Source organism: Xyrauchen texanus, chromosome 12 (assembly GCF_025860055.1).
Source record: "Xyrauchen texanus isolate HMW12.3.18 chromosome 12, RBS_HiC_50CHRs, whole genome shotgun sequence".
Classification (NCBI taxonomy): Eukaryota; Metazoa; Chordata; class Actinopteri; order Cypriniformes; family Catostomidae; genus Xyrauchen; species Xyrauchen texanus.
The window spans coordinates 12120434-12147634 of NC_068287.1; the positions used below are offsets into that span (position 1 = coordinate 12120434).

At 44.2% G+C, this 27201-nt stretch overlaps 1 protein-coding gene across 1 annotated transcript in view; it reads right to left on the reverse strand.

Moving 5' to 3' along the window:
* The window catches only part of LOC127652825 (protein sidekick-2-like), a 225093-nt gene that overhangs the window by 62953 nt on the left and 134939 nt on the right, over positions 1–27201 (reverse strand). The window contains exons 3-6 of the mRNA XM_052139227.1: positions 14856–14962; positions 14472–14619; positions 7810–7943; positions 100–211 (exon numbers count right to left, since the gene is read on the reverse strand). Of these exons, the coding sequence (XP_051995187.1) occupies positions 100–211; positions 7810–7943; positions 14472–14619; positions 14856–14962 (501 nt within the window). The remainder of the gene's footprint in view (positions 1–99; positions 212–7809; positions 7944–14471; positions 14620–14855; positions 14963–27201) is intronic.

Here is a 27201-nt window from a genome sequence, read left to right on the forward strand (position 1 = left end):
GATAGCAGTGTCCTGAAGGAAACAAATAAACAGAATTGAGTTTTAATAGTTTGATAGAGGTCATTTTGAGTGCTCACATACACACAGACTAACACACACCTGGCATTGGCCACACACTCCAGTGTGACCTCAAATGTGCCCACCATCACACTGGTGTTCCTCGGTGGGATAATAATAGCGGGAGCAATGGGGTCTGCTGGACCGCCAACATCTAACGAGAAACAGACACCCATAGGAAAGACAAATCACAAATGAGATATATTTAATAATCCAATACCTTTCATAGACAGTAATGAGACTAATGGAGACTCTTGCTCTTGTCTCCTCTCTTCTCAGATTGTTCTCCAGAGAAAAAGATCCCAGTAATCTCACTCTACTAGCGTTTTAAAAGAGATAAAAGTAAAAATATCTAAACATCCTTAAAACAGCTGCAAAAAAAGAAGGATATATTTATTTGAGAAGCAAAAATGTGTCATAATAAAACTTGTTTTTAGAAAATATCAAGAGAAAAAGAAAACTTAACTCGATTAAGATAAAAAGCAACATAAATTTTTCAATTCTGGCTTGTATGAGGTATGACTGTGTATACTTATGTTGTAAAACAAAATGTTCAAGTATCTTCATGTAACGTTTACCACAGACTTTATTTAACTAAAAAAACTGAACAAAAATAAATAAATATTTTAAAAACCCATAGGAAATTCAAGGAATCTCATGGTGAATTAGCACTACAGGTTTGTAAATTGACATCATGAATAAACAGTTGTATTATGTGAGCTCCTCCCGAGATTCCCAGGGCTCCGCCTCTCGAGCCTCCCTCTGCTCTGCCCCCTGAGCCTCCCGAGCTTTCCATGGTTCCTCCTCCCTCGGCTCTGCCTCCTGAGCCTCCCACAGCTCCACCCCCTGAGGCCTCTGAGCCTCCCTAAGCTCCGCCTCCAGAGCCTCCCTCAGCTGAATACATTTTTTTTAGCTCTACACTCTTAATGTAAATTAACTATTGTCTCATTTATGTCTATTTTAATTCTGCTAAAGATAAACATCTGAGGCAAAATTGATACTCCAATGAACAATATGAGAGGACTCCATTAACCCTCTGGGGTCGACGGATGCGCCGGCACGTCCTAATGGATATTTTCGTCATTACAGTGGAAACAGCTTAAAATACTCCGTCATTTTTGGGTATACAGATAAGTGTAAGACATCATTAGAGACTATAAAGGGTCTACTTTTATTTGTGTACACTCACACTGTTACGAATGGAGGCAGCGAAGCAGACGAGGAGATGCGGATCCAATCGCAGTTCAACTTTATTAAGTAAACAAACAGGCAAAACACGGGAACAAAGGAAAAACCCTCAATGGGGAAATAAAACATAAAACTAGAAAACACGGGCAGGGAACACATACCAGGCTAACAACAACATTCAACGAACGACAAGGAGTGAACAAAAAGCAGGGCTTAAATACACAGTGAGTGATGACAGAATGAGACACAGGTGAAAACAATGAACAAAATGGCAGTGATGATGGCAGGTGGATTCTGGGAAGTGTAGTTCTAAACAATGACAAGTGAGACAGTGGAGCTAAACAAGGGACAAAATTGAAAACTATGGAATGCAAGGTGACAAAAATGGCAGACAGAGGGCAACAGTGAAACAAGACAAGGAATTCCTAACATAGCCCCCCCTCAAGGATCGGATTCCAGACGATCAACATAAAACAAAAAATGTCCATTGACTGGGGAGGGAGGCCTGGGAGGAGGCCACAGGACAGGGACTGGGTCTGGGGGCCTGGGAGGAGGCCACAGGACGGAAACAGGGTCAGGAGGCCTGGGAGGAGGCCACAGGACAGGGACTGGGTCAGGGGGCCTGGGAAGAGGCCACAGGACGGGAACAGGGTCAGGAGGCCTGGGAGGAGGTCACAGGACAGGGACTGGGTCAGGAGGCCTGGGAGGAGGCCACAGGACAGGGACTGGGTCAGGAGGCCTGGGAGGAGGCCACAGGACAGGGACTGGGTCAGGAGGCCTGGGAGGAGGCCACAGGACAGGGACAGGGTCAGGAGGCCTGGGAGGAGGCCACAGGACAGGGACTGGGTCAGGAGGCCTGGGAGGAGGCCACAGGACAGGGACTGGGTCAGGAGGCCTGGGAGGAGGCCACAGGACAGGGACTGGGTCAGGGGGCCTTGGAAGAGGCCACAGGATGGGAACAGGGTCAGGAGGCCTGGGAGGAGGCCACAGGACAGGCACTGGGTCAGGAGGCCTGGGAGGAGGCCACAGGACAGGGACCGGGTCAGGAGGCCTGGGGGAAGGCCACAGGATGGGAACAGGGTCAGGAGGCCTGGGAGGAGGCCACAAAGGCGGTGACCTGGAAGGCTCTGGCGGTGAAGCCGTAGGAGGCTCGGGAGGTAGAGCCGCAGGAGGCTCGGGAGGTAGAGCCGCAGGAGGCTCAGGAGGTGGAGCCGAGGGAGGCTCAGCTGAGGGAGGCTCTGGAGGCGGAGCTGAGGGAGGCTCTGGAGGCTCAGAGGCCTCAGGGGGCGGAGCCGTGGGAGGCTCAGGAGGCAGAGCCGAGGGAGGAGGAACCATGGAAAGCTTGGGAGGCTCAGGGAGCAGAGCCGCAGGAGGCTCGGGAGGCGGAGCCGTAGGAGGCTCGGGAGGCTGAGCTGAGGGAGGCTCTGGAGGTGGAGCTGAGGGAGGCTCAGAGGCCTCAGGGGGCGGAGCCGTGGGAGGCTCAGGAGGCAGAGCCGAGGGAGGAGGAACCATGGAAAGCTTGGGAGGCTCAGGGGGCAGAGCCGTGGGAGGCTCACGAGGCAGAGCAGAGGGAGGCTCGAGAGGCGGAGCCCTGGGAATCTCGGGAGGAGCCCTGGCAGACTCGAGAGACTTGAGGGATGGAGCCCTGGGAGGCGGAGCCCTAGGAGGCTTGGGAGGAGGAGCCCTGGGTGGCTCGGGAGACTTGAGAGGCGGAGCCCTGGAAGGCTCGAGAGGCTTGAGAGGCGGAGCCCTGGGAGGCTCAAGAGACTTGAGAGGCGGAGCCCTGGGAGGCTCAAGAGACTTGAGAGGCGGAGCCCTGGGAGGCTCGAGAGGCTTGAGAGGCGGAGCACTGGGAGGTTCGAGAGGAGCCCTGGGAGGCTCGGGAGACTTGAGAGGTGGAGCCCTGGGAGGCTTGGGAGACTTGGGAGGCGGAGCCCTGGAAGGCTCAAGAGGAGCCCTGGAAGACTCGAGAGGCGGAGCCCTGGGAGGCTCGAGAGGCTTGAGAGGCGGAGCCCTGGGAGGATCGAGAGGCGGAGCCCTGGGAGGCTCGAGAGGCGGAGCCCTGGAAAGCTCGGGAGGCGGAGCTCTAGGAAGCTCGGGAGGCGGAGCTCTGGAAAGCTCGGGAGGCGGAGCTCTGGAAAGCTCGGGAGGCGGAGCTCTGGAAAGCTCGGGAGGCGGAGCTCTGGAAAGCTCGGGAAGCTCAGAAGGCGGAGCTCTGGAAAGCTCAGGAAGCTCAGAAGGCAGAGCTCTGGAAAGCTCGGGAGGCGGAGCTCTGGAAAGCTTGGGAGGCTCGGAAGGCGGAGCTCTGGAAAGCTCGGGAGGCGGAGCTCTGGAAAGCTCGGGAGGCGGAGCTCTGGAAAGCTCGGGAGGCGGAGCTCTGGGAAGCTCAAAGGGCGGAGCTCTGGGAAGCTCGGGAGGCTCGAGGGGCGCAGGCTCTAGGACGGGCATGACCATTGGCGCTGGCTTTTGGTCAGTCCAGGCTATTGGCATTAGCCCGGGAACGGTCGAGGCTACAGGCGCTGGCTCAGGGACGGTCGAGGCTACAGCCGCTGGCTCAGGGACGGTCGAGGCTACAGCCGCTGGCTCAGGGACGGTCGAGGCTACAGCCGCTGGCTCAGGGACGGTCGAGGCTACAGCCGCTGGCTCAAGGACAACCAAGGCGACAGGCGCTGGCTCACTGACCTCTGAGGTGACAGGCACTGGCTCACTGACTGTGGTATGCGCTGGCTCACTGACTTCTGAGGCAACAGGTACTGGCTCACTGACCTCTGAGGTGACAAGTAATGGCTCACTGACCTCTGAGGCGACAGGCTCTGGCTGGGTGACTGTGGTATGTGCTGGCTTGGGTTCGCTGACCGTGGCTGACGAGGGCTCTGGCTCGCAGACCGGGGCAGGCGAGGGTTCTGGCTCGCTGACCGTAGCTGACGAGGGCTCTGGCTCGCAGACCGGGCAGGCGAGGGCTCTGGCTCGCTGACCGTAGCTGACGAGGGCTCTGGCTCGCAGACCGGGCAGGCGAGGGCTCTGGCTCGCTGACCGTAGCTGACGAGGGCTCTGGCTCGCAGACCGGGCAGGCGTGGGCTCTGGCTCGCTGACCGTGGCAGGCGGAGACTGGGGAGCAGAAGCCTTTCCTCTTCTCCTCCTCCGGGCGGATCGAGCTGGCAACGCTGGGCTCGCTGGCCGTGGTAGGCGGAAGGGACGAACCACGGGCGAAGGGAGAGTTACCACTGTGGGAGGAGTGGCAGCGTTCTCCTCGATGACGCTTCACAGTAAACGGTGAACCGCAGGCCAGCAGAGTCTCCTCCACGTAACGCTGTGGAGCGCCCAGCCGCTGCTGCCTGTGGCAACCGCTCCTTGAGCGCACTGTTCAGGCTGGCCCGAAAAACCCCACCAGGTCGGAGTCAGGGAATTCGGTGGCACTCGCAATCGCGAGGAAATCGCGGATGTGGTCCTCCACCGGACGATTTCCCTGACTAAGGCTGAGCAGCTGACAGCTCGCTCGAACCGCTGGATCCATGTTTGGTCGCTCGCTCTGTTACGTAATGGAGGCAGCGAAGCAGACGAGGAGATGCGGATCCAATCGCAGTTCAACTTTATTAAGTAAACAAACAGGCAAAACACAAAACACGGAACAAAGGAAAAACCTTCAATGGGGAAATAAAACATAAAACTAGAAAACACGGGCAGGGAACACATACCAGGCTAACAACAACATTCAACGAACGACAAGGAGTGAACAAAAAGCAGGGCTTAAATACACAGTGAGTGATGACAGAATGAGACACAGGTGAAAACAATGAACAAAATGGCAGTGATGATGGCAGGTGGATTCTGGGAAGTGTAGTTCTAAACAATGACAAGTGAGACAGTGGAGCTAAACAAGGGACAAAATTGAAAACTATGGAATGCAAGGTGACAAAAATGGCAGACAGAGGGCAACAGTGAAACAAGACAAGGAATTCCTAACACACACTAACAACAAAATCTTGTGCTTTTGTAAAATAAAGAAAATAAAAAGGGTGAGCTTTCAGCAGTCTCTGTGTTCACGAGCATATATCTGAAAAAGTAAATGTTAGAAGAAGAGTTAACATTTTCCTCAGAAGAAGAGCGGGACTCCGATGAACGTTTCTATTTTGAAGAGAGACTTGATCCAGCCGAGGATACAATTTAGGACGAGTAAGTCACTGAGTTTTCATTAGCTGACATGCTATTTTATATAAACATGTACATATTTTACTAGTGGTACTGTTTCCAGACTTGCCAGCCAGGATTCAGAGTATTAACATTTGAAATATGACTCCTAATAAACAAGTTTTAGTTACATTTAAATGCTGTTTCTGCTAAAGCAGGTATTTAAATTGTATGCTGCATGATATAAATATGACATGTAATATGATATAAAAATAATATTAATGTTTAGATTATATTTTATCTAGTGTTTATGATGCCTCATTATCACCAACAAAGCTTGTGCTTGCAAATATGTGTAAGGGTTAAATTAGTAAAATGCACTTTAAATATGCCCATATTAGATCGTCCACGTTTTTTCAAAAATACAAACCTGTACATACATGTTGCTCACATATTATTGTAGCCCAGTTTGTGCTGAATACAGTGTTATCAGACTTTAGCCATTAATATGTTTTTAAGCAACTGAAAAAAGCACAAATGTCAAGGCATGTCAAAACTTCTCCAGGGCCCAAAATACCCTCAGACCCCAGAGTGTTAAGCAATTGATCAATACAATTTTCCACTGAGAAGAAGAACAAGAAAAGAACAAAGGAATTGTTTAAAGGAAGTGAATACTGTCTGTGTAGGCACGTATACAACACTAAAGGAGCTATCAGTAGGCCTGTATATTTCCTCAAGGCAGGAAAACAGAAAGTATGGAAGGCTGGAAAACAGGAAAAAGGAAGGTAGGAAGTCAGGAAAGGAAAGAAGGAAGAAAAGATAGAAGGGAAGAAGAAAGACTGGAAGACAGGAAAGAAAGAATGAAGGAATGAAGGCTGGAAGACAGGGAATTAAGGAAGAAAAAGGAAAAAGGAAGAAGAAAAGAAAGAAGGATGTAAGAAGTAATAGAGGAAGAAAGAAAATAAAGAAAGGAAGGAAGAAGGAAGGCTGTTAGACAGAATAGACCAAATGAAGGAAGGTAGGAAAGAGAGAAGGGAGGAGGGGATGAAAAAAGAAGAAAGACTGGAATACAGGAAAGAAGGAAGGAAGGAAGGCTGGAAGACAGGAAAGAAGGAAGAAAATAAAGAAGGGAGAAACGAAAGAAAAGTAGGAAGACAGTAAAGGAAGGAAGTCAGGAAAGAAAAAAGTGAAAAAGGAAGGAAGAAAGAAAAAACGGAAGAAGGAAGGAAGGCTGTTAGACAGAATAGACAAAAGGAAGGAATGTAGGAAGACAGGGAAGGAAGACATGGAAGGAAAGAAGAAAGGAAGACAGGAAAGAAAGAAGGAAGGTGGGAAACAGGAAAGGAAGGAATCCAGAAAAACAGCAAAAAAGAAGAAAGGAAGACAGAAACAGAAGGAAGGTAAGAAATAAAAAAAGAAAGAAGGAAGACAGGAAAGGAAAAAGGAAGGAAGGAAGATTGGAAGAAAGGAGAAAGAAAGACAAAAAATAAAGACAAAAAGAAAGCAAGAAAGAAAGCAGACATAGAACAACTCATACTGTATGTCTAGCACACTTGTTCTACTCCTTCAGACAGCCCTCACCATTACGTGCTTTGTATTATATATGTAATTGTCTGCAGCCTCTTCTCCTGTAAGTGCACTGTAATACCTCCACTAATGTGCTGCGCTGCAGAATATGGCCTGATTGAGAGACACCACCGACATGATTAAATGCCACACAATCATTTGCCGGCTCCTGGAAACCTTTTGCTGCCCATTAATTCTCTACCCTCAATCAGTGATCTCTCTTTCCTTCCATCCTGATCTGATTCCACCTTTATTTGCTTCTCTTTCTCTATATGGACCCCTGGATAAGAGTTACAGTGGGGTCTTTATGTTCTCTCTCTTTTTCATAAATCTGTTTTTGTAGGGTCTATTAAAGTGAGGGGCTGTTTTTATGAGGGTAATTATTCACCCTATCATTGTGGCACCGTAGGACCAGCACTATCATACAAAGCTCCTCAAATCCTCGCCACACGCCACATACTCACAATCTACTGCACAGTGAGCTGAATATTGATTCTTGAAAAACTGTCTGCCCCAGTCTGTGCAGTATAATAAGTACCATGGACAACAAATAGGGGGCGATGTAGATGTTTATTTTAGTACCGTAGAGGTCATTTTACCTGTTGAACAGTGTGGCTACAGAGCAGCGGCCAATTGATATGGCAGGGTGGCCATAGCACCACCCATTATAAACCTTTAAAGACAGACACACCATTAGCCCCAATGTTGTTAATCAATGGTATATCCTCCTGTTGAAGCCATCAGTCATTTCACTTCCTGGTGAAGAACTACACTATCGCTGATAGGATCCTAAATTCCTTCATTGTTTTAAAATAAATTATTAAATACCACAGTAAACAGTACAGTCAATATTTTATATTCAGAACTCACTTTCTACATTGAGGATGACAGGCTGGCTGGTCTTGTTCTCTCCATTCTTGTCATTGACGGCCTGGGCATAGTAACGGCCCGCATCGGGGGCCACGGCGGAGAGAATAACCAGGGTGTTGTCCAGAGTGAGGGCTCTGAGAAGTTAGAGAGGGAACACAATTTAACCAACAAGAAAAAGCGACAGGTAAACATGTCAGCAAAGAACTCAAACACACCAAAGCATCGAGGAAAACTATGCACATCAAATAGTCTGGGATGGTAATGTTATTTGCATTGAGTGCTCGAGTGTTTTAGGATTGCTGGAGCTGAAATGCAGGCCATGTGTGAGTGTGTGGTTAAATGAGAGTCGACACTTGGAGTGCAGCGAGATTACAGCCTGTGTATCTGTCAGCACAGGCCTGATCAGCCCAGATTAAACCGACTCCAGCACAATTAGAGTTAAGGCTCTCACTAAGTCCAAACCAAATGCGCCGCAGAATATCAATGCAGTAAAGCAGCAACAAACAAGCGGCAAACAAATCATATGCTGTCAGTCCCTCTCACTGTCATTCATGACCATTACTGCAACCCAAGAGACACAGAGACTAAGAGAAAGAGAGAGAGAGAGAGAGAGAGAGAGAGAGAGAGAGAGAGAGAGAGAGAGAGAGAGAGAGAGAGAGAGAGAGAGAGAGAATTGAGGAATGAGAAGCGCTGCTGGAATCTCAGATTTTTATATAACCCCTGCCTCAATACCCAAGGTCTCATTTGGGATTTTCCACATTCACTTCAACTGAAAAACAATGTCTGAATGTTCTCCAGTCAGTTGTGGAGTATGTAAGTGGAGTGGTGTGACAGCAGTTTCCCCTCCCTGCTCAAAGCCTTCTGTAAGCACTCCGCTTAAAGTCCATTTCAGGTTTTCCATTTCTCACTCCTCGCATCGCTTTCTGCTTACAGGTGTGAAAAACCCTGCTCTGGGTTCCGCTCCATAAATTTGAGTATTACCGCTCCACTCTAAATTCTTTTGTGATCATTTTATTTTAATGTTTTGGCACAAGATACTGAGTGAACATTTTTATCGTTTCTATAGTCTATTTATATTCTATTTATCGTAGATAGTTTCTAGCCAAAAACATACTTCAGTGAAATAAATAATTAGAAATTCAGTAGGGCGTTCACATACGGTCTAGTTGCAGAATTTTTTCATCGTATCCGAAGCTCAAATCAGATCCAAAATTCCACCTTGCAGAGAGTCAAAACTCCACACAGCCGCTGTGCGACACTTCATTAGAAATGACTGACCTCTGGTCTGTCATCTGTCGTTTTCGGATGCAGTTAAAAGACGGCTTCAGTCCAGTAAGATTAAATAAAATTGGAAGGAGTAAAAAGTACTATTATTTCTTTGGAAATGTAATTAAAGTACAAGTATTCCATTTAAATTGCACTTGAGCAAAGTACAAATCCCAAAAAATAATACTTAAGTTCAAAACTTTAGTATTTTTAATGACTTTACACCCCTGCCAATTTGATTTAGATTGGTTTCCTTCATCAGGCTTGGTAACGTTTCCAACATTTGCCATCTGAACACACACACAAATTCTGAATTGATTCTATGAATCTAAGTGGTTTTATCAAACCTTTCACGTTCCTGGTCACTGAACATAAGAAAAAACTAAGAAAAAGACTTTAACACACACACACACACACACACACACACACACACACACACACACACACACACACACACACACACACACACACACACACACAGATGTGGAAGCTAACATGTACAGTTTTTCTGAATTGCTAAAACATTTCTTGACAACTTCACCCAACTTTAAACACAAAACCAAATCTTCATACTACAGTCAAAAAACCCTTGACTCTTGACAATACATTTTTTTATTGTATATAGTAAGCACATTTTGCAATTTACTGTAAAAAAAGTAATCACAATTTACAGTAGTACGGTGAATATATTGCTAACTGTAATTACTGCAAGACAGTATTAAATGTCTGTATATTCAGCACTTGCAGACAGTAAAAATACAGTAGTCCCACTGCAAAAGCCCAAAGAACAAAGAAAAATCTATATGAAAAACCCATTAGTGTACACTCACACAAAACCAACCGCAAAATCAAAGTCAGTGAGAGACTCATTCTGCCTCAGCATCATGTTTTCACATCATTTGAAACAAGTGTGAACAATTTTGAGTCATTGTGAGTAAACGTTGACAACTGTGTTGTAGTTATGTTTTTCTGCCCGTATTTACCGTTTTGCAACACAAGTGCTTCATAGTGCGAAATGTGTTGTGAGTGAGAATGTGTTTAGAGTTTTGCAAAAAGAGTGACTAATTCGATAAATGGGTTTAGGCCACAGAGCATTTGGTTTGGAGAATAGGGTTCAGTGTTTTAGCAATCCAGAAAAAATTATGAAAACACAATGTAATGTAAAGTATTACATGTGGCTTTCTTGGGCCTTCCTCACAGTTCTATTTCAACAGCACAATGATGAAATAGTGTTCCTTACATTCATGTATGCTCTTTTGTTTTTACCAATTTGACTTTCTTTTGTAATACAAATGGTTTCCTTAATCTAAACGGTAAAAGGATTGATTACTTTTTTCTACACTAGGCATCTCAACACACACACACAAAGCAATGCTAACTAGATTATATTAATCTATGTGGAATTTAAGACTTTACATTTTATTATAAGACTTTATTATAATTCACTGTTTATTACGTTTTTTATGAATAATTTGTTTATTGCTGTTCACTATCTTGCTATTCGTTATCTCTGTTCATTAACCTGTTGTTCATTATCTTGGATTTTTATAGATTTGCAAAAAAAATGGTTTATAAAAACAATGCTTACTCTGTGTTTTCTATTTGTAACACCATGGTCAAGTTTGACTGCAAAGAAGCTAAACAAATTATAGTGATATCTAAACTTAATTTCTAGAAATGAACTTTGTTACAACATTGTTCTACTGTGACCAGGCAGTGTAACGAGGCAGGCGAAGAATGGGGATCTAAAGGCAGCTTTAATGAAACAAAAGATAAACTAAGTACTCAGAATATAAAGAAACAATACACAGAGAACCACATACAGAGCATAACAGCACATGCGTAGACTGACAAAGAAACCAGGGAAACAAGGGTTTAATTACACAAGGGGAAACAAGGGAATGAGGCACCCATGAGGAAACAATCAGGGGAAAGCCAATCAAGAAATAAAACTACAAAGGACTACAAAACTAACACAGGAAACAGGAATGGGGAACTAAACAAGAATTTCAACATAAAAATCAAGACAAGTGCAGGGATTATATGACCGGCAGCATGTGTGGATCGCTGCAGCCATCTACTGGTTATAATTGTCATTTCATGTAAGTGTATTCTTTTTTCTTCAGTTAAATGAAGTGTATATGTTTATCCATCCATCCATCCATCGTCAACCGCTTATCCTGTGTACAGGGTCGCGGGGGGCTGGAGCCTATCCCAGCTAACATTGGGCGAAAGGCGGGGGACACCCTGGACAGGTCGCCAGTCCATCGCAGGGCCAGTGTATATGTTTAATTAAATGAAATTAATAAAAGTCATTAGAGTTAAATTAGGACTAAATATCATACAATTCCAAAATGAATGCACAAGTTTAGTGTTATTACTTTAGTGAAATTATTTTTATTACAACCCCAGTTCCCAAAAAGTTGGGGCAGTATGAAAAATGCTACACTATAACTACACATCATATGATGTTTTACCTTGTTAATATCATTGTTATTTTATGTACAGTAATTTCAATTCAGATGACTGCAATATGCTCCAATAAAGTTGACAATTTGATGAGTTGAAATAACAAGGCGATGTGAAACAGATGTTAAACAGGTGAGGCAATTGTGTCATAGTATATAAGGAGCCTCCACAAACAGACTAGTCCTTCAAAAGACAAGGATTATTTAAGACTGGTCAATTTGCCAACAGCTGCTTCAGCAAATAATCCTGCACTTTTAGACCAATGTTCCCCAAAGATAAATGGGAAGGATTTTGGGCATTTCACCCTCTACAGTGCACAATATAGTTAAAAGATTCAAGAAATCTGGTCAAATCTCAGTACGTAAAGGGCAAGACAAAAACCACTTCTGAATGTGCATGATCTCTGATCCCTCAGACATCACTGTCTTAAAAAACATCTGTAATGGATATCATGAACATCGGCTTTGGATAACTTTAATAAACCTTTGTTAGTCTCTCTACTGCATCCACAGATGCAAGTTAAGTTTTTACTATGCAAAGCAGAAGCCCTACATCAACACTGTCCAGAAGCTCTGCTGACTTCTCAGTCTCATCTTAGATGGAAAGTAGAACAGTGGAACTGTTTTGAAAAACACAGCCTCCATGTTATCCGGGCCAAATAGGAAAAGGAACATCCAAGCTGTTTGTAACGTGATCAATGGAAAGGAGGAGGCGAGAACCGGCTTTCCAATATAAATAATAGATTTAATGATAAACTTAAAAGACAACATAAACACACACATGACGGACATGTCCGTAAACGATCTCTCTCTCCCGCACGATACTCTGCAGTCGACCTTTAACCCTCACGGAGGCATAATTAGCCTAATACGGGACCGGGTGTGTAGGATAACGACCCGGCCCCGCCCTCTGCCCTGCCACACTGTTATTAGTGTCAGGTCCAAAAGTCTGTATGACCCCTAGCCCATAGGACAGCCAGTGTCTGTATGGGCTAGTGGTGTGTCAGTGCCTCTGTGAGGGCATCATTAATGTAGACAGATATGTATATTTTGGAGCAGCATATATTGCCATCCTGCACCGTCTTATCCAGGGACGTCCCGGCATTGTCCAGCAGGAAAACTTCAAACCACATACTGGCCGAATAAGCAGAGAGTGCGGGTGCTAGATTGGCCTGCCAGCAGTCCTGACCATCTCCAATTGAGAATGTATGGTGCATTATGATGCACACCATATGTACAATTGTGCAGCTGAAGATCTGCATAATGATTGAATGGAGGAAAATTCCATTTTCTAAACTTAACAAATTTGTGTCTTCAGTGCCCAAATGCTTAATAAGTGTTATTAGAAGAAATGGTGATGTTTCACAGTGGTAAACACTCGACTGTCCCAAATTTTTGGAGCATGTTGCAATAATCTGATTTGAAATTACTGTACATTAAAAAAAAAAGGAATTAATTAAATGAAATTCACAAGGTAAAACATCATATAATGTGCAGTTGTAGAGCTTTCAATATAGCAAAGGGTGAATATAATTTACAAAGCACTTCCCTTTGTTTTTACTAGAATTTATCATACTGTCCCAACTTTTCGGAATTGGGGTTGTACATTTCATAAAAAATTTTTAAATAAATGTATTACTGCATCCGGTAAAATTTGACCGGGAATGCTAAGAGTGTTGGACTTTAACGAAGATGGTAGAAGAGTTAAAGAATCATGGTGGAAGCAAATTGGCATTGGTCATAATTTAGCTTTACTTGTGGATTTTGAGTTATTTATTTTGTTTGCATTTTTGTACTGTTAATTAAGAAAAGTAGACTTGAACGCGGTATAACACATTGTGAATTCTATGAATTGTGAGCAATCTTTGAGAGAGCCAGAACACAAACGTTACAAGCAAAGGAAAAATCATGCAACTCCACTCTGTTTTCACTCTGCACATTATTATACTGTAATACCCCCCCCCCACCAGGACAGCTGTCACATGCCGGACGATCAGCATGAATTATATAGATCATCAAACACGCTGGCTGTTTTTGTGAACCCCCTGCTGGTGGAAGATGTAAATTGATCTCAGGTGATTACCAAAACCAACACGCATCAATGTAGTGTGCACTCAGGCGTAAAGTCTGCCAATCATCCAAGGTCATCAATACAGGCCTTTTTTCCACGTTGTCTAATTGGCTCCCGTGTAGCCGGCTTCCTCTCTCGCTTTCAATAACATTTAGTCTAAAGTCAACAGGGGTTCTTATTATAACTGACTTCATCAATGAGAGTCACTGTTATCCATTCTCCTGGAGTGCTTCCGAGAGCCTACATTCACCCAGGTCTGGCAGGAACTTCTAGAGTAATAATACAACATCATTGTAGACTCTTTCTATAAGCTATAATGGCCCTACTGTGAAAAGGGGAGTCATTAAAGGAATAGTTCGCCTACAAATACATGTCGTTCCAACCTGTAAGCAGTTTTTTTAACACATAAGGAGAATTTTTGAAGATTCTTCTCGCAGCTATTTTCCATACTATGACAGTTCACTGAACTGTCTATAATCAATAAAAAAAAGTGTTCATATGACTTTTGCACTGTAATTCAAGTCTTCTGAAAGCAAACTATAGCATAAAGTGAGGAACAAGATTTCCAAAATTTCTGAACTTCTGCGGAGGGGAAGTTAATCAGTGAATAAAGACTTACATTTTGTTCTGTTCCTCACTCGAATTAATCGTATGGCTTCAGGAGACTTGGAATATAGTGCATGGGTCATATGGGCTACTTTTATGGTGTTTTGGGGGGCTTTCTTTAAAAATTCTTAAAACATTCTAACATTGAAAAATAACATTGTACAGATTTAGAATGAAGTGAGGTTGAGTAAATAATACATTATTTTCATTTTTTGAGAGAACTATTTAACCACAAATGAAGCAAAGATTACATGCGGCTGCTGGGGGGAATCTTGCGTCCATCTCTGAACCATGTGATACCGGGCCGGGGGAAGCTGTGGATTTGTGGGGGGAAGATTAATGCTGCCTCCCCCTGGGACACCACCTGAGACCGTTCTCCCTCCACAAAGCCTTCCATGTCTGAGAATGAGAGACCAAAACATAAGAGGAAGAAAGTGAGAAGACAAAACAAGAGCAAGGACAGTGTGACTCATCTGGCAGAGAGCACAATGATCCATACTCATTACTTTCTTGGTAGCTTTTTAACTAACACGGTGTCCTAACTAGGTGCTATGTTTCCAGCCTAAATTTTTCTGTATGTTAATTTGCCTGTACTAAATAAACCAAAATGATGCAGGATGCAGTATGACACTTACAGGCGACCTGGACTTGTGTACTCCTCTGCATAAGAGCTCCAACCCGGTTCCTGACGATGCATCTGTAGAAGCCCGCATGGGACCGGTCCAGCGATGGAATTACGTACCTGGATACAGAAAACCATAGTGCCATCGAACATTCCCCATTTTTCCTACTTGTTGTTTTCGCAGTGCAAGAGCTTACAGCGACTGTAGCCCATAGCACAGATTAAAACAAATGGCTTTTGATTCCAAAAAGCTATTTATCACAGGTCTATAATTAATCATACAGTGCTAGCTTCTGCTTGAGTGCAGTTCGAGCCACAACACTCAGCCGGCTCAGAGTCCATGGCTAACCTGTTGAGGTATGAACATTCACCAACAATATATAGGGTTCCTCAGGCAAGTGTGATCTTGTGATGTCAACAAAACAAGGCAGAGGACAGTAATAATAGTGAAAGACAGAGAACACAAAATATGCATGGAGACAGAGAACACATACCTACAGTATGTATGGGGATATTGATAGGGACAGTGCTCCAGGGCCTCAGATTGGTTACCAGGGCCCTCCAAAGCCTCAGGCCAGAGACTGCCAGAGGATGCTGAGCACCTGGGGTGCACAGCGCATAGAGTGCAGACCACTAGACCCCCACTTGGCAAAGTAGGACTGGGATTTATGAGGAATTTAACGATAACAGTAGGACTGGAATTCATAAGGAATTTAACGCTACAGTTCCTTTACAGTTCCATAAATGATACTTTTAGTATTTTAGAATAGTATTTCTTATTGTAATTACCCAACCCATATTTTAACAGACCTGATTCTTGCAAATGGTGTGTTAACACAGACATTTAAATTAAGATATTTTATTCATCCTTTGAGTTTTATAAATTAACTATACTTACAACAGAACACATAATGTATATCTTTGACTACACATTTCCATTTCAACAATCATCCAGTAATTACTCTGATTTAATTTTCACAAGCTTTAAGAATACATAACAGAGAAACAATTCTTGATTCATTTCGAGACAGACAGGACAAAATGAATGACTTGCGGTTCAATAATTTATTTTTATTACTAAAGAGAACAGGCTGACGAGAGTCATTTGTTCGGGAGGAAGCAGTGTATTTTTTGCACTGTAGGTTCAAAAAAAGTACCCAAAAAAATTTTTTTTGGGGGGTATCAGGCTACACTGCCTGCGCAATATGTTTCATGCTGTGTAGATAAAAAAAACTCAAGAGATTCGTTTGTTTGGGAATCGGGCTATACTACTCGAGCAGTATGTTTTATGCTGTAGATTAAAACAAAAACTAATGAGAGTCATTTGTTTGAGAATCAGGCTACACTTCTTGCACAGTGTGATTCATACTGTAGATTAAAAATTTACTCATAAGAGTAATTTGTTTGGGAATCATGTTACACTGCTCGCACAAAATTTTTCATGCTGTAGATGAAAAAAAAAAGACTAATAAGAGTCATTTGTTTGGGAACCAGCTACACTGCTTGTGCTGTATGTTTTGCAGGGAAATGGAAATCCCTTGCCAAGTTTCATCAATGCTAAATTAACACCACAAAAATAAACTTTCATTTGACAAATTTAATTAGATAGAATGAAGTGAAATCAAGTTGTGAGAAAAATGTTCTAGAATTGTGTTGCTTTAGTTCATTTTAATTTAATAAAAGCAGCAGAAATCTTATTTTGAGTATACATTCAAAAGAGCTGACTTATAAGAGACATTTGTTTGAAAATCAGGCTACACTGCTTGTGCTGTATATTTCACCCTCTAGATAAAAAAAAATATGACTCAAAATAGTAAATTGTTCGGAATCGGACTAGCCTGCTCACACTGTATGTTTCGCACAAAATAAAAAAAAAACACTCATGAGTTATTCAATTGGGAATCGGCTATACTTGCTGTGCTTTATGTTTTGCTCTTTAGATTTAACATAACCAAATCATAAGAGTCTATTTGTTTGGGAATCTGGCAACAATTCTCTCACTGTACAGGTATGTTTGACGAACGTTTCCTCCCATCTGCATTGGCAGAAGAATGCACGTTCGAGAACCATTAACAGAACCGAAAGTTATAAAAAAATGTTGGTTCCAGTATTTTTTTTAATGGAACAGGTTCTGAATAAGAACCAGTTCTTGGCTCCTCAACCCAAGTAAGACTGGGTGGTTGAACTTGTATTATTCAAATACTACTTGAAATTTTCTAAATATAACTGAAAACCTGTACATTTGAATGCTTAATTCAGTTATTGCGTAATGCGTATCACAATGTGTGTGTGTTTTTTGTTTTTTGATAAATCGCTCTTGTCGCTGAAAGTAGGATATGTGGTCTGCCAGTTTGGGTCGTGGCAGTGTTAGGGGGACTCCAAATACATGTTCCAAGAGGAAGGGTGGTCGTTAAAATTCACAGATCCCCTATACCCCTGACCCAATGAGACCTTAGTGGACCCCCCTTGCCACGGGGCCTGAGACAATGAAGTGGATTAAGGCTTTTCCTTTAATAAAAGGATGTGATTAAACAAAGAAGTGTGCCGGTCCCCACTCACAAGCAAAAGAAAACACATAGACACACACACACACAGCTACACATTTCAGTGTCTGAGAGGCAGGAGACTGCTGGGAATTTTGTCACTAGGGATCTTTTAGAAATGCTCTGTGGGACTGTTGTTGTCTTGAGAGACAGGCAAAAAAGCTGTAGTGAACAAGAGACCAGAATATGTCTATGTTGACCCTTACATTGAATAATCACCAGGGGCCAGTTGCAAGAAATCCCTTAAGTTAAGAAGACCCTTATTAAAATAGTAAGGGTAGAGTCATAAGTGTTTTCTTAAGAGGTTTCTTCCAGGGTTGAGCAACATTCTGTTTGAAGAACTGGCTCCCTTTCAATTTATGAGTTGAAATTAAAATTGAATTGGCCACACCCCACAGCTGAATATACTGAATAGAGTGCAACAGTCTGGTTCTGGTAGTAAAAAAATCCCATTTATTTTGTCCACTGGCAAATTCATTTTTAACAATAAATTCCAAACCTTTAAAGACAGACCTACCACAAGCTACAAGGTTGACAATCAATGGAATATGCTTCTGAAAAAGCTATCAGTCTGAATGATTTCATTTTTTTAAAACTGTGTTTAATAATGCAGTTTCTGGTGAAGATCTACACTACCCATGATCCTAAAGAGAAACAATCCACCAATCAGAGATTGGCTGCCAACAAACTGCACCAAAGTAGCTCTTCAGCAACCACCTAGTCTCACGACGTACTTCGAATGACACGATCAAGTCAGTCTCCTTACACTCTCAAACTACTTATATTTTGTATATATCTTATAGCACATCCATAGTTTTGATTCACCTCGGTGTTGGCTGGTTCAATAGTATCCATCAGCCAACCTGCAGTTTCAGAGCAGAAGCACTTGGGCTGCAGCCTCCAGTGCTAGGCGGATTACTTGTGAATTCTAATCAGGTACTGATTACAAATTACAAGAAAAAAAATGAAATCAGTAAAGTAATCTAATAGATTACATTTTGGGTAATCTAATATGATTAATTTTGTATTACTTTAGGATTACTTTAAACCTAATTCCATTTTATTTTTTGTCACATGCATTCGAGTAGTATAATCATTTCAACATGAAAGTACAAAGAGGAAGAAATTGTATGCCATTCTAACAGGTAGAGCATCACAATAAGAGCTCCTTATGAAAAAACATTAATTACATTAAACATTACATTAATTAAATAAATATTAAATCTAACTGCAATGAAGTTTATATTTCAAAACACTGAGACATCAAGTTAATTTTAAGTGCCTAAAACAATAGCAGCATTACGAACATTAATGACCATAAAATCAACATAAAACAATCATAAAATTAACAAAAACTAATGACCATAAAATCATCAGCAACAACATTGCCTAGGTCAAAGCATTCATCTAAAAACCCTTACTGATTTCTGATAGTCCATCACCTATTCCAAAGCGGAGGTGCATATCTTACTGTTGAAATGTAAAACGAGCACATGCTCAAAATTTCAGATAGAATGTGAGAATATTGCACTTCCTGGTAAGAATATGATGATATTGATATGAAAATTATCAATAAATTATTAACAATTTACTGCCTTTGCCTTGTTTATATGTGTGACAAGGTCTCTTTCTTCTCAAGGAGGAAGCGAGGGCCGGGTAAATATGGTTAAATAAACAAGTCTTTATTTTCACACACTTTTCAGTGTAACATAAACAGGTTTGATTTTCAGCTTAATATATGCACACACACAAGAACTCGACTGCGTGCGTCTCTCTCTCCCCACTCTGGCGGTTTGAACTGCCCTCTTAACCCCCTCCAGCTCTCACTGCAACACAAAACAGCTGTTAGAGGTAATTTCCCACAGGTGTCAATCCTTAATGCTCTTAACGCTGAGGTGCCATCCGGCCTGTCATTTACTCCCACCCCATTTCTGGAGAGGAAATCCGCTACAGCCATCTGCTTCCCCGGCCTGTGGACCACCTAGAACTTAAAAGGCTGGAGAGCTAGATACCAATGGCCAATCAACAAGCTGGTATCCTTTATGCGATGGAGCCACTGGAGCTGGCATGGTCCGAATAGATGGTGAAAGCAGACCCCCAACAGAGAGTACTGGAGGGTGAGGACCACTGACTTGATGGTCAAACACTCCTTCTCCACTGTGCTGTACTTAGTCTCCCTCAGCGAGAGCTTACGACTAATGCACAGCACTGGGCGTTCCTCCCTCTCCACTATCTGGGACAGTACCGCTCCCAACCCCCCTGTCCGACTGGTCCATCTGCAAAATAATGGGGACAGTAAAGTCAGGAGAGTGCAATAACGGCCCACCGCAAAGTGCGGCCTTGACCAGCGTGAACGTATGCTGACATGGCTCCATCCACTGGACCGGTTCTGGTGCCCCCTTTTTAGAGATCAATCAGCGGGCTGGTGACGGTTGAATAGTTTGGCAAAAACCTGCAAAAATAGCCAGCCAGCCCCAGGAACTTTCTCACCTCCTTTATGGTCTTAAGTCTCAGGCAGGCTGCAATTGCTGCGGTCTTCTAAATTTGGGGCCCCACCTGCCCATGACCAAAGTGGAAGCCCAGATGCCATACTTCCACCCGCCCAATGGCGCAATTCTTTGGGTTTGCCGTGAGTCCTGCCCATCTCAACGACCTCAGGACAGCCCTCAGATTCTGCAGGTGCTGCTGCCAATCATTACTGAAAATATTGATGTCATCCAGATAGGCAGCGACGTAAGCATTGTGCGGTCTGAGGATTCTGTCCATGAGCCAGCGGCATAGTCGGGGCACCAAACAAACCGAACAGAAGCATCACGAATTGGTGTAATCCGAATGGTGTCGAAAAAGGCATCTTTTCACGGGAGTTAAGACATGGGAGTTAAGGGGATCTGCCAATATCCCTTTGTCAAATACAGTGTTGAATAAAAGCAAGCCACGCCTAACCGATCGAGCAGTTTATCAATCAGAGGCATCGGATAGCATCAAATTTAGACAACGCCTTGCTATTTCTAGAATCCACACAGAACCGGACGGGCCGTCACACTTAGGAACCAAAACCAGTTGCTGGCCAAGTCACTGTGGGATTCTTCTGTTACCCCCATTTACAGCATGGCCTTTAATTCTTCCAAAACCACTTCTTTTTTGTGCTCCGGTTATCACTAGGCACGACTACGTATCACAACCCTGGGGTCATTTTTGATATGGTGGTCTATGAGATTCATACAACCAGGAAGAGGTGAGAATACATCAGAAAATTCTCCTTGCAACATGGCAACCTTTGTGACATGTGATGTAAGAAGTGGCCTCCACAAGTGAGTGGGGTGACTCGATTGGTGGTTTTTAAGTTCACCTCAGGTCCGAGCTCCTCCCTCTCCGGAACCACCTTTGCCAAAGTCACGGGAACCACCTCTCTCCATGGTATTAGGAGGTTGAGGTTGTAAATCTGACGTGCTCTGCCTCTATACATTCGTTTCAGCTCAAATTGTAATCATAATTTCCCCAACTTGCTGTGTGACCTCAAAGGGTTCTTGACACTTGGCAAGAAATTCAGAGCTTGATGTGGAGAGCAATACAATGACTTTATCTCCAGGTGTAAATTCCCATAGTTGAGCACCCTATTAGACAACCGAGTTGGACGTTCTTGAGCCTTGAGCAAATTATCCTGTGTTAATTGGCCCAGTGTGTGGAGTTTTGCTCTCAGGTCAAGAACATATGAAATTTCGTTTTTGCTATATGAAGGTCCCTCATAATTTTCTCATAGCACGTCAAGCACTTTGCACGGTCGATGTCCATACAATAAATTGAATGGGGAGAACCCCATGGAGGCTTGCAGGACCTCTCGTAGTGCAAATAACAGGGGCTCGAGCCACTTGTCCCAATTTTTTGCATCTTTGAGCACAAACTTACAAATCATATTCTTTAGGGTCTGATTAAATTGTTCGACCAAACCATATGTTTGGGAGTGGTAAATGCTGGTCCAAATCAATTTAATCCCTAATATCTTGTACAGTTTGCGTAGTGTGAGTAACATAAACGTACTGCCCTGATCAGTGAGTATTTCTTTTGGAATCCCCACTCGGGAGATTATTCTGAAGAATGCCTCCGCAATACTTCGTGCTGAAATTTTACGCAGAGGCACTATCTCCGGATATCACACTGTATAGTCCACCAGAACTAATACAAAACATGTACCCATGTGCCGTCCACTCTAATGGCCCGACAAGGTCCATACCAATTCTTTTGAAGGGGACCTTGATTAATGGACATTCCTGGCATGCCGCACACCACCTGCAAACATCCCTGCGAATGACTGGCCAATTGAAATGGGTCATTAGCTGGTTCAGGAGAGAGGAGAGAGAGAGGGAGAGTAAGAAAGAGAAGAATAGGGCTTGCCGGGCTTCAACAACCGTGCCATGTGTTCCTCAGCCAGCTGGATTGCAAATCATTGAAAGACGGCACGTCTTAAGTCCTGATACCTCAGGAGGTTGGCGACAGGTAGTTGTTGGGCTGCCAGTTGCGCTTCTCCCGACAGCAGTGGCAACAGGTGGACCTGCTACTGGGACTCTGGCCATCCCTCTGCTTCCGCTGCATGCTCAGACAGCTCCACAAATGCCTCTGAGGCATCCTCTGGCCGCAACTTGGTGAGCGTGAAGTGGGTCATGGTGGGGGCAGCAGCCGAGGTCATGCCAGGTTACTTGAAGGATAACCTGGAATTGATGCTCTGGTTCCTAGAACAGCTCAAGCAGAGCTTGATGTCGCATTTGGTGGATGTTGGCAATGGTCTTGATCTGATTGGTGAAGGATGAGGACTCGTCTCTGCATATATTTCCCCAAATTCCTGGGTTTTGGCACCACTGTGACAAGGTCTCTGACTTCTCATGGAGGAAGTGAAGGCCAGGTAAATGTTGAACATTAGCCTTTATTTTCATACACTTTTCACTGTAACATAAACGGGTTTGCTTTTCAGCTTAATCAATGCACACACACACAAGAACTCGGCTGCATGCATCTCTGTCCCCCCTCCAGTGGTTTGGACTGCCCTTTTAACCTCCTCCAGCTCTCACTGCAACACAAAACAGCTGTTTCCCACAGGTGTCAATCTTTACCGCTCTTCCTCTCCTGGCCTCACTCTCCACAGATGTCGCCACATCACCTCAATATGTAATCATGTAATCTATAAAAATTAACTGTAGTCTGATTATTAGTATTTTAAAATGTAATTTAATCCAATTAGAAGTACTTGATTTTTGTAATTTTACTACATAATACAGATTACATGTAATCCGTTACTGCCCAGCACTAGCAGTCTCTAGGCGGAAGTCAAGGCGGTGTCATGGCTCCGCTGAGTTTTTCGGTTTGTTTAGTATGTTTTGTCATTTTCTCTCCCTCATGCCTCACAGGCGCAGCCAACATGCATGATCGGTGTTTCCATGGGAAACCATACCACTGATTAGCGTGCTGAGCCACACCTGTCCTCCCCTAATTCACTCTATTTTTTAGCCCGTCATGTTCTCAGTGTTTTGCTCGATTGCTATTTGATGTTGAGTACTAACCTCACTCTCTCTGCCTAGTTGGTCTCTCTCCTGTCTTGTGTATCTGTTGGTTGCCTGCGTGCCAGATGTGTCCTTGCCTTCCAATATTGCTGTGTTTTAGTTAGCCTTCCACGGAGGATACCTCGTCTCTGCCCACTAATCTCTGCTGGGCATTGTTCTGCATCTCGCTAGATTCAACGGAGGATTCTACGAATCTGTTCCTGACTTCCACAATGCACACACTCATCCTACGAACACACTATTCATGGATTGTCCTTGCATGACTATGACGCGCACGCCATTGGAGATCGCTTCCTGCTGCTGCAGCCGGTGTTGGGATTTTCTACATTTCCCAACACAGTGACTGCTCATTATTATTGTTAATAAAAACTTTTAACTGTCCCTCTGCTCTTGGGTCTGTTTGTCTCACTATCGTTCATTACATGCGGAGCTGAAATATTGCATCACTGGAGTAAGTTGCTGAACAACAGGATTTAAGGATGGATGTTTTTGTGGCAGAAGTTATCTGTTTCTTTGATGAAGTTGTTTACTAGCTAACTGCTTGGATATGTTTTCTATTAATGTTGTGTATGCTTAAATTTGTTGTCATGCTTTTATGAGTTGAACTTTCCCCAGGGAAATCGTGTTAACCGTTCAGATTGGTGAAGGTTTTAGTACAGATGTTTGCCGGTAAAACTGTAACAAGTTTACAAATTAAGTTCTGTGTATTTCTTCCTTTTAAAATTTCCTAGAAATTATGATTCAGAACAACCATTCATTACCCCAGTCACAGCAATGTACACGATTTTGCTCAGATCAAGGATACTGTACATATTAAAATCCATAATTAAAATTAGTTCTCCATGAATTTATGCTAATTTCAAGCTGTTTGTAAGTGCCGATCTGTTTTCATACCACGGTGTTTCACTAATATACAGATTTACTCATTTAGCCTGCTATTTAACCTTCTGAGACCACACGCATGGACATTATGTTTTGACTATGCTGAGTTCAACATCACTCTGTCAATTTAAACGAACATTGAAACTTAGGAAAACATGTCTTGATATCCCTGTGTTTGAATGCAAGTACACATTCTCATCTTGTGTTGTCTGCTGTCAGTAAGTGTGGTTTATTCTCTGTATGCTGCATATTGCCTATACAGTGAGTTTCGCTGAATGCCTCCTGGAGAAAACAGGTGGTACTTCAAGCCTGAATCACTCAGATGGAAGGAATATTTCTTATAACAGTCCAGGGACATGATGAATTGTGTACATTGCGTACTTTTTTAACACGTTATTTTTTATATAATTAATTGCACTGAATTAACTAGTTAAATCGACAGCCCTAGTCTACATAAAAATAAAATATTACTGGATTTGTTTCTCTAAAATAAGTTACATACTGTCGAAACTATTAACACACCACCAAAGCCAAAAAATATCCATCACATTGTTTTCAGATAACTTTAAAAATACATATTGACATTAAAATGTTATATTCTTCCATAGTGGTCCATAAAATTCACTTTTATTTATTAAATATAATAAAAAAAAATCAATTAATTAAATGTAAATCTTTATATTTTCTGGATATATCTCATATTTTGTGAATATGAAATCATGTTTATGGGTAATTAATCCTGAAAAATAAATGTATTTTTTAAAATAAGGCAATTTTAAAAGCAATCTAAATCCAATTCTGAATGGTGCACAACTGTAGTCTTTTTCAGGTTTTTAAAGCTATTAGAATGCCTTTAATGCAAATGCAGTTATGAAAGACTCCATCTGCAGTCCTGTGGTCAGCAGCTACGCAGAGTGAAGGCAAAAGTACAGCCCACCCACCTCACCATGAGCTTAGAGAAAAAAAATCACTTTGCCTTTTTAAATATAAATATTACATAGCTCTTGCAGCTATTGAAAATAATTCACAAGGTACTCCACTACCTGCTCTTTCTTGATGGATAATTCTGCACTCGCCTCACTAGGGATACAACATTTATGTAGAATACATAAAACAAAACATGGACAGCAGCAATTGTTAATAAAATACATCTCATGCTCATTTGATGTGAGCTGAGAGGCAATGACAGTGATTTCATGGCTGCACAGAGAATGATTTGACACATCTCAAGAGGATAAAAGTCCTCTAATGCCCCTGACTCGCTAAAAAGAAATGAGATATTGCTTAAATAAATACCAGAAAATGATACAATTGTTCAAAAATTGTGGTTCCCCTTCTGTCGCTCTCTCCACGTTGTGTCAGAGAAGCGACACTAGGGGTCACACTTGAGCGCCGATATTCACCTCTGAACTATGAAAAAAGGCCAATGAGAGTTGGCAACCAGTATTTGCATGTCCCGCCCCCGGACATACGGGTATTTAAGTGCCGCAAATACGGGAGTTCATTCAGAAAATTTCTTCGGAGCCGATGGTCGTGTCTGCAACTGCTGCGTATACACACCGAGTTCCTGCTATCCCTCTGCTGCATGCTGTTGGATTCTACGCCGCACAACAGCGGCTTTCTCCTGTTGCACGGCTGTGCACTTCCTGCCCCTGGGCGCTTCGACAGCGCAGATTAAAGAACTCTCACAAGTTTTTTTCATAAAAGAGTGATTTTATTTAAAAGAGTAATTTCCTCTAAAAGAGCAAAACACAGCGGCGTTGAACGTCCTTTTAAGGACGCGTCTTTATAAAGATGCCCCCGTGTTGTTTCTGGATGCGGTAGAGTGCTCTCCGCTTCCGACGGCCACAGGCGTTGTCTCGTGTGTCTGGGTAGCGATCACACCGAGGCTGCGTTTGTGGATGGTTCATGTTCTCACTGCGAGAACATGACCATGACAACGTTGCGGTCGCGGCTTGCTTACAACCGTGAGCAAGCCACTCCAGCCGCCCCCCGTGTTGCTCTTTCTTCCCACGAGATTGAGGACGATGCGGCTGGCGATGGAGGCGATTTGGGGATGGCAGCGGGTGCAGCTCCGCCGGGTACGCCCCCTCGGACCACCCGCACCCCAGCACGCTCGTTGATTCCCGTCCGTGCTCGAGGCAGCGGTGACTCGCCTCACAGCCAGTCTGCCGACCCTCTTGCGATGGAAGCAGATGAGCTCACCGTGGCATTGGAGGGCGTGGTATCTGATGCTGAGGACTCCCCTGGGCTGCCGCTTTCGGGCCTGCACGCCCAGGCTGAGGCCGACGCTCAGATGACCGACATGCTTTCCCGGGCAGCCACAACCATCACGGTTGGACGACTGGTTCCTGGGGTCTGGGCGCCGCTCACAGCCTCACCCCCCCCCCGGTTCCGTTTTTCCCGGAAGTGCATGACGAGCTGACGTCTTCGTGGAGAGCACCCCTCTCCACTCGTAACACCGCCACAGGCTCGTCCGCCCTCACCACCCTCGACGGCGGAGCGCGCCACGGGTACGAGGCGATTCCCCAGGTGGATAGGGCGGTTGCGATTCATCTATGCCCCGGAACCCCTACCACCTGGCGAGGTCGCCCCGTGCTCCCTTCCCGGACCTGTAGAGCAACCTCCTCGCTGACAGCGAAGGCCTACAGCGCCACCGGATGCGCCGCTTCCGCTCTGCATGCCATGGCTCTCCTGAAGGTCCACCAAGCCAAGGCACTATGCGACATGCACGGGGGTGGCCCTGATCCCGACACGCTGCAGGAACTGCGCTCAGCGACCGACCTTGCCCTGAGAGCGACGAAGGTCACAGCGCAAGCGCTCGGGCAGGCGATGGCCACGCTAGTGGTCCAGGAACGTCAACTGTGGCTGAACATGGTCGAGATACGTGAAGCCGACAAGACTCGCTTTCTCAACGCCCCTGTCTCCCAGTTCGGCCTCTTCGGCGACACCGTCGAGGAATTTGCCCAGCAGTTCTCCACGGTAAAGTAGAAGGAGGCCATCTCTCACATCATGCCTCGCCGCAAGCCTGCCGCCACGGCCCATGCCCCGTCTGCTCGCCGAGGGCGTCCTCTCGCGGCCAGAAGACAAGCTCCTGCTCTGCCTCAACCCGGGTCCAGCTCTCAGCCCCAGCGTCGAGCGAACTGCGGGAAGCGCACGCCCCCTGTCTCACGGACCCCCTCGAGGCGCTCCTGAGACAACGCACCCAGAGCCCAAGACGTTAGCTCCGGAGATGGTAAGACCGTTCCGTCCCCCGGTGGAGGGCCGGGAGGAGAATCCTTTGTTTTTTCATTTGCCGCACCCCCTAACAAGGGCTGCGGTACCCAAATTCTCAATAAAAGAGCTATTTCCTTTGTCTCTGGGGCACATGGCCCGCAAATGC